The 14262-nt window shown below is 47.5% G+C and overlaps 1 protein-coding gene across 2 annotated transcripts in view; it reads left to right on the plus strand.

Moving 5' to 3' along the window:
- ABCC1 (ATP binding cassette subfamily C member 1) overlaps positions 1 to 14262 on the plus strand; it is a 136264-nt gene that overhangs the window by 53994 nt on the left and 68008 nt on the right. For both annotated transcript variants that reach the window (XM_045819382.1, XM_045819383.1), the window contains exons 6-7: positions 3983 to 4044; positions 5440 to 5571. In XM_045819382.1, the coding sequence (XP_045675338.1) occupies positions 3983 to 4044; positions 5440 to 5571 (194 nt within the window). The remainder of the gene's footprint in view (positions 1 to 3982; positions 4045 to 5439; positions 5572 to 14262) is intronic.

Genomic DNA, 14262 nt, shown 5'->3' on the forward strand with positions numbered 1-14262 from the left:
AGTCCACAGGCTGCTTCATTCTTGACCCGCGGCTGGACTTGCCTGATTGTGAAAGGAGGCCAGGATTTGTGAGGCCCCTCAGATTATGCCTAACATCCCTGCTATTTGTACCAAGCCCCCGTGCAAATTAGAAAAAGATGACTTACCTCCTCCCACCCCCGGGTGGATGAATTTGAGATAGACCCTGCTTCTTTTAAGCTGATAAGACCCCTCCCTGGCATAGGACCTGGTTGCCTTATTGAGCTAGGCACACAGTGCATTTCAGCCCTCACTTCCCCCTCAGCCGGGGGAAGCTACCTTTGTGTGTAAGGTTTAAGTTGCACAATGGTATGCTGATGCCACGACAGAAGAAAGACTGGCTTCTACTTTCACCTGTAATAACCATTGTGTTCTTGGGTGTATATGAGGTCTGGTGTGAGCAGAGGTCAGCCAACATTTTTTGTAGAGAGCCAGCTAGTAAATATTTGCAGACCATATGGTCTCTGTCAGAGCTACTGAATTCTGTGATCATAGCAGTCACAGACATTTGTTAATGAGTGAGCGTCACTGTGTCCCAATTAAACTTTGTTGCTCAGTGGCGGAGAGTCCAATCCAGTGCTCGATGTGTCGTGGGCCTGCCAGCAGTGGAAGGCCTTGTCATTCCACTTATTATTCCTGTCTATTCTAATGCTACTGATACCATTTCTTGAGTTTTTACCCTGTGCCAGGCACTGTTCTAAGTACGTAATATGCTTTATCTCATTTGATCTCATCACCAAGTAACGAGTCCAGGATCCCATGGCTAGTAAGTGGCGGAGCTGGGACTGAAACTCGTCTAACCCAGCTCTGTGTTGCTTCACACATAAGCCGCCCCTGCTCCCCCACCCCTTCTCTCTCTGGCATCCTGTCTTTTTCTCCTTTATTCCAGCTCTCATCATTTATAGTTATATATTTATTTGCATATTGGTTTGCTTCCTGTCCATCTCCCCCTCATATGGGACACTGTATATGGGGCAGGGACCTTGCTCTCTTATTCCTGGCTCTGTCCCCACCCCTCAGTTGCCTCCTGGCATATAGGCAGGTCCTCCCTAAATATTTGCTCAAGATATAAATGAGTCATTGCCAGCTCTGCCCCACCCCATCGCCCTTCTCTTTCAGCACTGCTTAGCTTTTCACAAAGGGTAGGGATTGGGCTACATTTGAAGTGCCTTTGTGATTTCCCGATAACCCACCCACTTCCGGAGGAAAAACGAACAGCCTACACGGCGAATATCACCACCTCCTCTGTGAATAATACTGCTGCCTTCTGCTGGGAGAGCTCCAGCTTATAACACAGTCCCACGGACCTCGTTTTACTTGTTCCTGTTTGCAGTCCTGGACGGTAGACTGAGCAGTAGGACTAACTGTTCCCATTTCCCAGATGGGAAAACAGGCTGTGAAGTGAAGACTTGTCCAACGTCATTCAGCTAGAAAATGGCAGGCCTGGGATTTGAACTCAAGTCTGTCTGGCTCCACAGTCTGAAGTTACTCTGCCTTAGGTTGCTCTGGAGTGTAGGTCTGTGCTGGCTGCATCTACTTACTTTATTAAAAATATACTGATGCAGGGCCCCACCGCGGAGGTACTGAACTGGTTGGTCTGGTTTGGGACCCTGGGCACCAGGGTGACTCTAGGACAGCCAGGCCGTGTGGCCCCAGAGCAGAGCCTGCTGGTTCTCAGTCCTGGGTGTGCGTTTGAATCACTGGGGAGACTTATCACGATGGAACTTCCACGTGTGTACAGAAGCGGACAGTGCAGTATGATGAACTGCCATGGACTCTTCACCCTGCATTGCATGTGCAAAGATCTCAGTGTGCATCTCTGAAAGATGAGGAATTTTAAATTTTTCATAACTTTTTATTTTGAAATAACTTGACTCACAAAGTTGCAAAAATAGTAGAGTTCCTGCGTACATTCACTCAATTTGCCCCAACGATAGTGTCTGAAAGATGAGTATTTTAAACAGTACAACTACTATCTGGCCTAAAAACATTAATCATAATTGATTAATATCATCAAATAATACTCCGTGGTGGTCACAGCGTGGTGCATTCCTTTACGTTATATCATCCCTTCACTTACTAGCTGGACCATTTGTAGGCAGACACTTCCTCTCATCTCTTTGGTCCCCCGCTGGTGTAGGTCATTTAGGACAGATGGGAAAATACTTGTTTCCTACCCATTTTCTGTTTTCAAAACAACAGCTTGGTTCACCAGCATCTTTTCATCACCAACACCAAGAGGTGGTTCTTTTTTCAGTATCAGTATGAGGTTGTGTATTTAAACATAGGTGATGTGTTTCAGTTCATTCTATTTACTGTCCTTATTGAAGCTCAGATTATCCCTTTTTGGGCTAGTGGGAGCCACTTCTGGTGGCTTCCAAGAACTTTTAGCAATCCTACTCAGCTTTAGTTTCCTTGGTATTGGGTGTTACAAGGTGTTCTAGGCTTGTCTTATACATTTCCTGCCCAGTCACTTTGCTAAGGAGACTCTGGAGATTAAAAACAAAGACTCAGACATCCCGGTCCCACCCCAAACCAGCTTAATCAGACTCTTTGGTGGGGGGCAGATATGCTGTTTTCTAAAAGTGCTCCCAGCCCAGATGGAAAACGGCTTGGGTCGAGGCATCTCTCAATGCCGCATCTCTGAAAACTGCTGGAACCTTGAGTGTTGCCGTCAGCTGAAGGGCTCATCGCTGCATGGTGACCCCTTCAGGGAAGCTGGTGTTTCAGAACCTAGGCCTGAACGTGTCTGCACCGAGAGCCTGGCCACTCCGTGTGCAGCCCTGAGGCTCCACACTGCTTCCCCATCCTCGTCTGTGTGTTATTCAGCTAGAGCTCATCTTTGTGCCTTAGGAAAGGGGTTCGTTGGGAGCTCGCGAGAATCTGTCCGTGATTCCCATTGCCCTTAGGGTGAAGACCAGGATTCCTTACGTGGCCTCTGCGGTGGAGACTACCCAGACCCCTTCTTGGTCCCTAGAGGAGGTTATGCTCCTGTATACCACTGGACCTTTGCACAAACTGCTCTCACTGCTGGGACTGCCTCCCCTCTCCCCTTTCCTTGTCCTCTGCTCACTCTTTAGACCTCAGCTGGAACATCTCACTCAGGAACACCTTCCCTGGCCTCTATCAACTAGATCAGTCCCCACCCCCTATCAGCTCTCTTACTGCGGGCCCAGGAAGATACCCGTGACCCCACTGACAGCCCTTCAGGGTGAGATCCCCACCACAGGTGTGGGTTTGTGTTTGTTCACGAGATCATTTCTTAATGTCTCTCTCTGGGCCCTGCCTGGAGCTCACACCCTGTTTCTGCCACATCTCGCTGGGGACCATGGACCAGGCATTTCACCCCATGCTCCGCAGTTTCTTTTATTATTAAATGAGGCTGATGTTTTTTTACGTGCCTTGTTGGGTAGTTCTGGAGATTAAATGAGATAATTTAGGTAAAGCTCTCAGAACAGAGCTGGTTAGTAGAAGATGTTAGCAGGTGCTGTTGTTGTTACTGCTACCACCCTGGTATGTCCTGGGCTTCCTAAAGGGAGGGGTTGTGTCTGTCTGTTGAGATTTGTATACATGGTGCCAAGCACATAGTAGATGCTCAGACTATATTTGTTGAGTGAATGAGCGAATGAAAGAACTCATGGAACGAAGTGGGAGCGGCGGTAGCACCATGCTCATTGGGCTGCTGTGGGGATGTAAGATAAGGCACTGTACCATTTTTGCGCACAGTGGACATTCAGAGATATTTGCTGGGTGAAGGTGGAGGAGCTGCCATGTGTTTGTTTAAGGCCACTGGGTCTCAGGAGAGAGATCCTTTCAGGGTGCAGATCAGTGGCATGAGAGTAGCCGCTGGTCCTTTGGGAGGAAGACTGGTCTGCTGACAGCTCCCTGGCCAGAGTCCTCATAGATGAGAAGTTGAATCACTCATTGCCCTTTTCATCCCCACCCCATGTTTTCTCTCCACCAGAACCCTTGCCCAGAATCTGGCGCATCCTTCCTTTCCAGGATCACCTTCTGGTGGATCACAGGGTAAGCCTGGCCCTCCTGCCTCGGGTGCAGGGTTGGGGAGCGGGGGCTTTGGGGTCGAGGGCGAGGGGGAGTGTGTGGCAGCATTGTGTCCTGAGTGCGCCTGCCCTGGACAGGGGTCTCAGAGATACTGACCCTGTCGCCACATTCATGAACTTTCGAACTGCATGAAGAATAAAACACATAAACCTCCACGGACAGCTGGCTGGGGGCAGTTAGAAGGTGCATACTTGTGGAGAACGTTGTGAACGATGCTCATGACAGTGCTCTTGCCTTCACTTGGGAGCTGGGGGTATTTTTTTACATTAGGGATAATTATTATTATTGGCACTGTTTCAAACCCCTCACCATTAGAAACGTACTACACGTGCGCTGTGGGAAATGTGGGTGAGAGAAACATGCATAAATCGAGGACTGAAGCACCAGAGGCAACTCAGCCAACACTTCGATAATCTCCCTTCTCGTCCTTTCCTTTTCGTATGTCCTTCCTGCCCCCACCGCCCGCACGTTGTCAGCATCTTGCTGGGCTTATTCGAATGCTCCCCTCTCCCTCTGTTAAGCATTGTTCCTTGTCTTTATAAAGTTTTTACAAGCATTTCTTAAATTGAATATTTTTCATAACTAATTATTTTTTAAATTACTGTTAAAGAACACCATTGGGACAGTTAGTATAATTTAGATATTGACTGTGGGCTGTGCCACCCATGCTAATATTTCTGATTTTGATCTTTGTACTCTGGTTATGTAAGATCATGTCTTTTTTTCTTAGGTGGGTGCACACTGATGTTTAGGTTGAAGGTGTATAGCCTCTGCAAGCTACTCTGAAATGATTCAGGAAAAAATGTGTTCTCATGTGTGTGTTTGTAGAGACGGAAAAAAACGATACAGCACACGTGGCAAAACATTAATAGTGGTGAACTGTGTGAAGGGTAGATAGGCGTTCTTTGTACAGTTCATGTCTTTTCTATAAATTTGAAATTATTTCAAAATAGCCAGTTAAAATATCAGCTTTACTATTAACTATGAGTGTGCAAACCTGTAAACCTCACTAAATTGGCCACCCAGAGTTAACAGTTGTTAATGTTTTGCCATATTGGACTTAACGATTTTTTCAAGTACATTGGAGCCATCCTGATATTTCCCTTCTAAATATTCCGTATATATTTCTAAGAAGTGAGGCCATTTTCCTGGGTGACCTGTCAGAGTTTAGCAATAACTGTTCAATATGCCCAGTGTCTGTCCATGTTCGGGTTGCCCCTGCTGCTCAGCCGTCTTTGGCTGTGGGGCTGCCGTGGCATGGAGGTGGCGGTGGCAGTGGTGGTGGCGGGCGTGTGCGGTGAGGGCCATCGTCCTCTTCCTCTCGACTCTCATTGCCTCCCCCCTGTGTTTCTGCCCCAGGTTGATGATCCGCGGCTACCGCCAGCCCCTGGAGAACACTGACCTGTGGTCCCTGAACAAGGAGGACATGTCAGAACAAGTTGTGCCCATTTTGGTCAAGAACTGGAAGAAGGAATGTGCCAAATCCAGAAAGTAAGTGTGAGTCCTCTTGCCACAGGGGAAAGCCAGACACCCTCTAGGGCCCCTGGGTCACCTCCTTCCCGTCACCGGGAGGAGATAGAGTAGAAGTATTTTCTGGGGTCTGCCAGGCCGTGGGAGTGAGTGAGGGTCTGACCCCAAGTTCAGTGGGAAGGTAGAGGTGGCATTTGGTGAGATCTGTTTTATGCCGGCCAGCGGGGCTGCCCTGGGGAAGGCGGATCCTGGGGGAGACCAGGGAGGGCCTCAGAGGCTGCCTGAGTGCCTTCATGCCCTGGAGCCTTTGTGTCCCACTCAGAGGGCCTTCTAAGAATGTGGGGAGATAATTGTTGTATTATAAGCTATCTAACCTCAGACAAGTCATGTGAAAACCTGGGCAGGTAATGTACTGGTTGTGTTTTATTCATCTGTGAACTTCCATCTTGCCTGGGAGAACATGGTGAGCTGGCTCACAGGGCTCGAGTGTGGGCCACCCAAGGGGCGCTGGCTCCATCAGAACACCTTGGCCTTTACGGGGTCTCAGCTTGGGAGTTCACTGCCTCGGGACACTGGCATATGGGTCACTTTGTTCCTGGAGGTGTAAGTCAGATCTGGTGCCTGCAGCCCCTGTGGACATAAGGGTGGTGAGAGGAGAGTCCTGTTCTAGGCTGGAATTTCTTGGTGTGGCCTCTTTAGTTAGCTAGAGAATGAAGGTAGCCTGTGCCGGCTCTGGGCTGCTGGGGGTCCCGACCTGCTGGGGAATGGGCAGTGGCGGCCTGGGCAGGGGTGTCTGGCTTGACTTCTCAGTCTGGGGTCTTGACACCCATTCCCTCTAGCTTCTCTCTTTAGCCTTGAGTGACTCCTCTCAAAAGTCAGGTCTGAGCTGCCTTCTGCCCCACCTATCCCTCACCCCCTTGTCCCCACCTTTGGATTTTAAAATGCAGTGTTTCATTGGTTTCTATCACATGGTTTTGAGTTTAACAAAATGGAGTGGAAATTTCTCTTCGAGTTTTGGCCTCCTGTAGGTTAAGGCCATTTCGGATTGTGGTTCCTGCTAGCATGACTATATAAGCTTCAGTGGCTCTGGAAAAGAGTTCGACAGTTTTCTAAAAAGTTAAATAGGCCCTGGCTGGTGTGGCTTAGTGGATTGACTGCTGGCCTGCAAACCAAAAAGTCACCGGTTCAATCCCCAGTCAGGTCACATGCCAGGGTTGCGGGCCAGGTCCCCAGCTGGGGGCATGCAAGAGGCAGCCTATCAACGCTTCTCACTCTTTCTCCCTCTCTTCCCCTCTCTCTAAAAATAAATAAATAAATAATCTTTTAAAAAAGTTTTAAACAGTTATTGTACCACCTGCCATTCTACTTCTAGGTGTATACCCCAAAGACCTGAAGCTGTGTTCATAAAAAACTTGTGTAGCAGCTTTGTCAGTGATAGCTTAGCAACCCAGACAACTGTTAGTGAACAGCATACAGACCATGGTGCAGCCATATGTGGGAACACATCTAAGCCACAGGTGGCAAACACAAGGCCCGAGGGCTGAATCTGGCTCTCCACCTTGTTTTATCCGGCCCAGCACCTTGTTTCTACCTGTCAACGGTACAGAGCTCTTGCTTAACAGTTAAGGAGTAGTTACATTTATACAGTCCTAAAACTACATTCGGCCTTTCAAAGGAAACTGCAAGGCTGATGTGGCCCCTGGTGAAAATGAGGTTGACACCCCTGCTCTAAGCAATGCAAAGGAATTATCTCTTGGTACGTTTGACAACATGGAAAAATCTTGAAATAATTATGCAGAGTGAACAAAGCCAGACAAGAGTACATACTAGGCGATTCCATTATATGCAGCTCTAGAAAATGGAAACCGTTCTGTAGGAACGGGAATCAGGTCAGTGGTTGCCCGGAATGCGGGAGAGGTAGAGAGGTGGGTGGGGAAATGACAAAGGGATAGGGCCGCCTCTGGGGGTGAGGGTTGTGTTCATTTTCTTTATTTCCTTGGTGGACTCACAGGTGTATACATGTGTCAAAATTCATCACATTGTACACTTTAAAAATGTGCGGTTTCATATATCAGTTATACCCCAATAAAGCTGTATATTTAAAAAGCAGTAGTGTTTAAAGAAAAGGTGACCATTTACTTTGTTGTCTATGTTTCATAAAGGAAGACGAACAGCAAATAACAGAAACAAAACAAAAGTCTTCAAAATACGCATGTTAAGCAGTGGTTCTCAACCTTTCAGAATCACTGTCCCCTTGGAGACAAAGATTTTGTAATGCCTCCTTTACTGGAGTTTGTTGAACAAACTCAAAAGGGCTGGAGGCTTTGGCTAGAGATAAATGATAAAGGTTTATTTAAGGGGTTTAGGGCATGCTAAGCAGGAACACAGCTAGGTAGTACCCAGAGTATGGTCCCAGGATCCTGGTGTTTGAGTTTGTTGGCCTGCATGCACTGGTCCAAAGAAATGCACAAATAGGATTTTGCAGTGTGGAAGGAAAAATAGTTCAACATTGAATTGGCCAGGCTGGAGACAGGAGACTAATGCTTGAGACCTGACTCCCAGTGGTGTGTAGGCACAGATTTTATATAAGGCAAAATCAGATTAAATATAAGGCATCAAGGGTTAAGGGGGTGTGAAGTCATTCTGGGAACCGATTGGTCGGAGGTAAGATAAGGATACTAAGTCATTTCTTCAGGTCTTGAGGACAGTTCTGAGTCTGCCCCAGAGTCTGTCTGGTCTCATGGGAAAGTAGCTAGGGGAGCTTACATAGGCCAAGCAAGATGTTATCTTTAGCCTGCCAGGGGTCCAGACCTGTGACCTTTCGTCAGGGCTGGGCCACTGTCTTCTGCTACTTCAGGGGTTGCTGATTATCTGAGGGAAAGGCCAGGACACTGAGGGGTATGGAGAGAAAGAGATGATTTCTAGTGCTTGTGTTTAAAACTAAATTTAAACAAAGTCAGGAGGACCCTTGGTAAGAGTTCTCACTGGTAAGTGGTACATTCTCAGCCTCTGGCCTGGTTGGAGATGGAACTCCTCTTGATGACTGCTGGTCTGGCTGCTGGACATCAGGAGGTCTGGATACATGAAGACTCTTTCCTGTGTCCTTCAAGGGGTCATCAGGGTTTCCTGCAGGTCTGATGTGTGGCATATCAGGGTATTGACATAGGACCAGAAAGTTCAACCAACTAAGTTCATAGGACAGTTCAAACAAGAATAGAATCGTTTCTTCAAGCCTCAACCACCTTGATTTTAGCAGTTTAGCTGCTTGATGATAGTGAGTGCATTTTATTTCTGCATTCTATCCCTCAACTTTAAGGAAATAGATAAACAGAAATAACCCACCACATATCCAATTTATAAAATCAACAGAATATTCTCTCTAGACCTTAAAGGAAAACTAAAAAGTGAGAGATTTATACTAAATGACATGTATTTCAGGACATAAATGCATAGGTGTGCTCTAGAATATAAATAAGGAATCACTGGAGATTGTCTGTGACAGCTCAGCTCTGAACTGCCTGGGTCTGTGTGGTTCTGGAGACCAGGGCCCCTGCTATCGCTCTCACAGACCCGGTTTTCACCAAGTGAATACCAACGCTTGGCAAAGTTCCTAACAAAATACAGTCTTTCCTTAATTTGCACAGTCATTGTGTTGCTGCACAGGGGCCTGGCCCTGAGTGGGTCTGCGTAGGGCCAGCTGTAGTGCGTGGGTTCTTGACTTCTTGTTGGAAAGATTTCACAACCCGAGTCCTGGTGACTCGGACGGTACTGTTTATTAAAGCTGGGGACGGAGAAACAAGGGCTTAGCATAGAAGAGGCAATGGGAGAGCCTAGGCTGGGCTGCCTGAGCTACCTGGGAAGTCAGAGAAAAGGGCTTTGGGGACAGGTTTAAAGGGTTAGCCTGGGATGATCTTGCCCACTGCCTTAGAGTTTGGGAGACACATGCCTGTGGGGAAGGAGGTGGGGGTGGGGGAGGGAATGGTGTGTGCTGGGTCCTTTGTCATGGTCATGAGGTGTTTATCTCTTGTAGGTGGAAATCTTAGGGAAGCTCCCAGGGGCCGGTTTCAGCAGAATATTCATGAGTTCTCCAGGTGCGCCCTTTCAGGGTCAGTGACAGGACAGGGGGTCTTTAGTCATTGCAGTTGTTCTGGCTTCCCCACCTGGTTTTGCTGCTGTTCTGGTCCTGGAACCTAAACACAACTGAGTCCTAGTTGTTAACTCCAGGTAGGTGACCTTCTGTACCCGGCTGTAAATTGCTCTGCCATTGTGCTCAGCTGTCTCAGTTTCCCTGTTCCACTTGCCAAGGAAATTTCCCAGCTTCTCACTATCTTGTCTTAATTGCATTCCTGAAAAAAAGTTTTGAGGCATATTTAAACTTGCAAAACAGAAAATACACACTGTGCGTGGATTTCTGTCAGAGCTGGCATTGGATTCTAGACTTAGGTCATTGAGGCAGGCCTTTCGCCTCCATGGGTGCCTGCTGGGTCTTCCTCCGCTGGGCATGTTCTGTGCCTCACAGAAGGTCCTGCCTGTGCCCTGGTCACTACAAACAGAATGTGAGCTGACAAAACAAGCCCTCTTGAGAAACCTGCGTTTTTGAGGAAGGAAAAAGCACTCAAAAAACAAAACAAAAAACACTAAAAGGAAGAATATCTTGAGTTACTTGCCTTTGTAAGTGACTTAAAATCCTTCCAGGCCTATGTTTTCCAAGGAGGGGCTTTGGGGGGTGGCGTTGGGGAGGGAGGATCACCCTCATCTGTGATTTCCAAAACCATTTTCCTGTATATTGTGAGTTCTAAGAAGAGTGGAAATGTGCTTTAAGTTTGTAAAATCCTTTCTCCATGATTGTAGACCAGATCCACCCTTCTCCATCATATTGGGTATTACGGGTCAAAGACCATGCTCAGGGTATGTCTGGAAATGTGGCATTTTAATGAAGTTGAGATTTTTTAAGTTTGAGATTTTACCCTAGCTAGAAGATGAAAGATCTTATGTAACAAATGACGGGCAAAGCCATCAGTAGCTCCTCACTGCTGTTGGGTTGGTCCCAGGCCCTTCCAACCTGCTCTCTTCACCTCTTCTCAAAATCCTTCACTTCAGGCTTTGCTCATCCTGTTCCCCATGCCTGGACCACACCCCCCCCGCACCCCCCCCAGCTGGGCCCATTCCCTTACCCTGAAGCTCTTGGCTCACACAGGCCTGTGAAGATGATCCATTTCTCTCACAAGGCTCCTCAGTGGTGGGGCTCTCCCCAGCGATTGGCCCAAAGCACGTGTCCAGTTCCTTCATGGATGAGTGACCGATGGGCACCTCTGCCCACATCAGAATCCAGTCAAGTCAGCAAGTCCCTTTTCCCCCCAGTTTCCAGCTTCCTCACCTGGTTCTGTTGCCCTGTTCTGGGCAGTTTTCCCAACTCAGACCCTCCCCCTTGAACTTTCCATTCCCCTCCCAGCCTGACCATTCAGATGCCCTGCTTGCTTCTTCTCCCGTCCTGGAACACCTTCCCCACAGGCCTCCTGCCACTGTTTGTTTTTTTCCCCTCACTAGGCCTTAGCTGATCCTTTCCACTGTTCTTGACCTCTTCCACCCAGGCCTGAGCCATCCTCCTTCCGATCTGCTTGAAACCTCCCTGGCCCTTCAGCAGCCCATCTCTGACCACGGTAAACAGCCCTGGGTTTGTCAGGCCTTGTGGGCCCAGGGCCCGGGTCCAGCTTGGGAAGTAGTGCAGAGAGCAGACACCGGGAAGGCTGAGCCACTCCCTTCCTCTCAGCTTGCTGCCTTCTCCTCCTTGCCAAGAAGGCATGTGTGCTGGAAGAAACACCAAAACCCTAGCCAGAAACCTAGCTTCAGGGAAAGTCAGTAAAGTGGGCAGGAAGAGACCTTATGTGGTCACGTGGACAAGTTGGAAAACATAATCCTCTGTGGTCTGTGGAATGATGCCCCCCTTCCCCAAAGATGTCCGCATCCTGATACCCAGAACCTTTGCATATGTTACCTTATACAGCAGAGGGACCTGGCAGTGTGATTAAGTGAAGGATTTTGAAATGGGGAGACTGCTGTGCATTGCATGGGCCAAATAATCACAATGTCCTTATAAGATGGGCAGAGAGGAGATCAGAGAGAGAGAGAGGGAGAGAAGATGCCGAGCTGCTGGTTTTGGAGGTCAAGGAAGGGGCTTTGACCCTAGGAATGGAGGTGACTTCTAGGAGCTAGAGAGGCAGGGAAACCAATTCTCCCCGAGAGCTTCCAGAAGGAATACAACCCTGCAGGCCCACTTTAGATTTCTGACCTTCAGAAGTACAAGGTGATACACTTGTGTTATTTTAAGTCGCTTAGTTAGTAGTCATTTGTTACAGTGGCTACAGGACATTGTACAGCTTCACACAGAGTTCAGATTATACCGGGCGTGTGGTGGGAGGCCACCAGTGGAGTTGGAGGAGGATGATGAGTTTTTAGGATAATCCCTCTGGCTGCTGTACAGGGAAATAGTTGTAAGGGGAGGAAGTGGGGAGTGGTGAGGAGGTCCTGGCAGTGGTCACTTGCATGGGTTGGAGGCTGTGGAGCTGCAAAGGGTGAACAGATGACCACACACATCTTGCAAGTGGAATGGACAGGACCCACGCCTGATTGGACCTGAGGTCCTGAAGGTGGGGGTCGAGGATGGCCCCCATGTTTCTGGGCCTTTCCTGGGGCAGGGGGCACAGAGGAGAAGGAGAAGGACTTGACAGAGCCTAGACTAGTGTCCACGGTTTGGAGTGGGGGCGGAGCCAGGGCAGGTTGGAAGGCTCTGGTTTCCAGGGGAGAGTTTCACGTGGTCCGGATGGGCAGATGTGTCATCGATGTGACGAGGAAGAGTCCCCTGAAATCGAATGCTTATTCAGTGAACTTGTGCTGTGTAAGAATTCGGTAAGTTGTAAACATTAGAGCTGGGTGGGGATGAAGCTTAGAGTCCATGTTTTGCCATTTGAGAATGTTGCTTTAACTGCGTTTTGGTAGATGGGAACTGGGGATGTGTATGTTACTGCACAGCAAGTGAACCCCGAAACCTAGCAGCATAAAATAACAGTGCACATTTACTCTCTGGGTCAGGGATCTGGGAGTGGCCTAGCTGGGTGGTCTCGCTCCGGGCTTCTCATGAGATAGCAGTCAGTATGGTGGCCAGGGCTGCAGGCCTCTGACAGCTCAACAAGGGCTGCGGGATCTGCTGCCAGGTTACACGTGGTTGGCAAGTTAGTGCTGGCCGCTGGCCAGGTCTCACTGTAGGGGTTTTCCAGAGGGCCCTCTGAGTGTCCAGAGCGAATGCTATAAGAGATGACAAGGCGAAAGCCACAGTGTGTTCTAAACCTAATCTTGGAAGAGATGGTCTATCATTTCTGCAATATCCTATTTTGAAAGAGGGGACTCCACAGGGGCATGCAGGGTTTTGATTTCTCTACTCCTTGCAAACACTTGTTATTATCTGATTTTCTGATGATAGCCAACCTAGGTGTGAAGCAATATCTCACAGTAGTTTTGGTTTCCATTGCTCTGATGACTAATGATGTTAAGTAAGTAACATTTCATATGCTCACAGGCAATTTGCATATACTCTTTGCTCCTTTTCAAATTGGGTTGTCTTTTTCTTAATGAATTGGAAGAATTTGTTATGGGCTTTGGTTATAAGTCCTTTATCAGATTTTTTAATAAAGATTTTATTTATTTTATGTTTAGACAGAGGGGAAGGGAGGGAAAAAGAGAGGAAGAGAAACATCAGTGTGTGGTTCCCTCTTGCATGCCCCCAGCGGGGCACCTGGCCCGAAATCCAGACATGTACCCTGACTGGGAATTGAACTGGGGACCTTTTAGTTTGCAGGCTGGCACCCAGTCCACTGAGCCACACCAGCCAGGGCCAGACTTTTGATTTGAAAATATTTTCTTCCATTCTGTGTGTTGTCTTTCATTTTCTTCCCCCCACCCCGCCCCCCACTTCTCAAAGACTGTGTGAGGATTCAGTTTCTTGATAGTGCCGTTTGAAGCATCATTGTTTTTGATTTTGATGAAGTCCAATTTATCTATTTTTTTCTTTTGTTGCCCATGCTTTTGGTGTTGTATCTAAGAGTCCATTGCCAAATTCCAAGGTCATAAAGATTTACTCCTATGCTACCTTCCAAGAATTCTATAGTGTTAGCTCTACATCTAGGTCTCTGATACATTTCAAGGTAACTTTTGTATATGATGTGAAGTAAGCATTCAGCTTCATTTTTGTATTACGTAGTTTTCTAGCAATATTTATTGAAAAGACTATTCTTTTCTCTTTGAATGGTGTTGACACCCTTGTCAAAAATCATTTGGGTTTATTTCTGGATTCTTAATTCTATTCCATTGATCCATGTATGCCTATCTCCTTATGCCTGCCTTAAATACGGTTGTTTAATAGTAGGTTTTGAAATCGGGAAGTGTGAATCCTCTGACTTTGTTTTTCTTCCAGACAATTTTGGCTATTCTAGGTCCTTTGAGTTTCCATATAAATTTTAGATTAGCTTGTCAATTTCTATGAAGAAGCCGACTGGGATTCTGATAGTGGCTGCATTGAATCTGCTTGGAATGGGCACCTTCCTGTGCCCTTCACGTATTTTAACTCATTTAATTTCTACAACAGCCCTTTGAGGTTGGTCCTACTCTTATCCCCATTTTACAGACAAGGAAACTAAGGCCTAGAGAGGTTACGGAATT

This window comes from Phyllostomus hastatus, unplaced genomic scaffold (genome assembly GCF_019186645.2).
Source record: "Phyllostomus hastatus isolate PE091 unplaced genomic scaffold, TTU_PhHast_1.1 phas_scaffold_385, whole genome shotgun sequence".
In the NCBI taxonomy this organism is placed as follows: domain Eukaryota; kingdom Metazoa; phylum Chordata; class Mammalia; order Chiroptera; family Phyllostomidae; genus Phyllostomus; species Phyllostomus hastatus.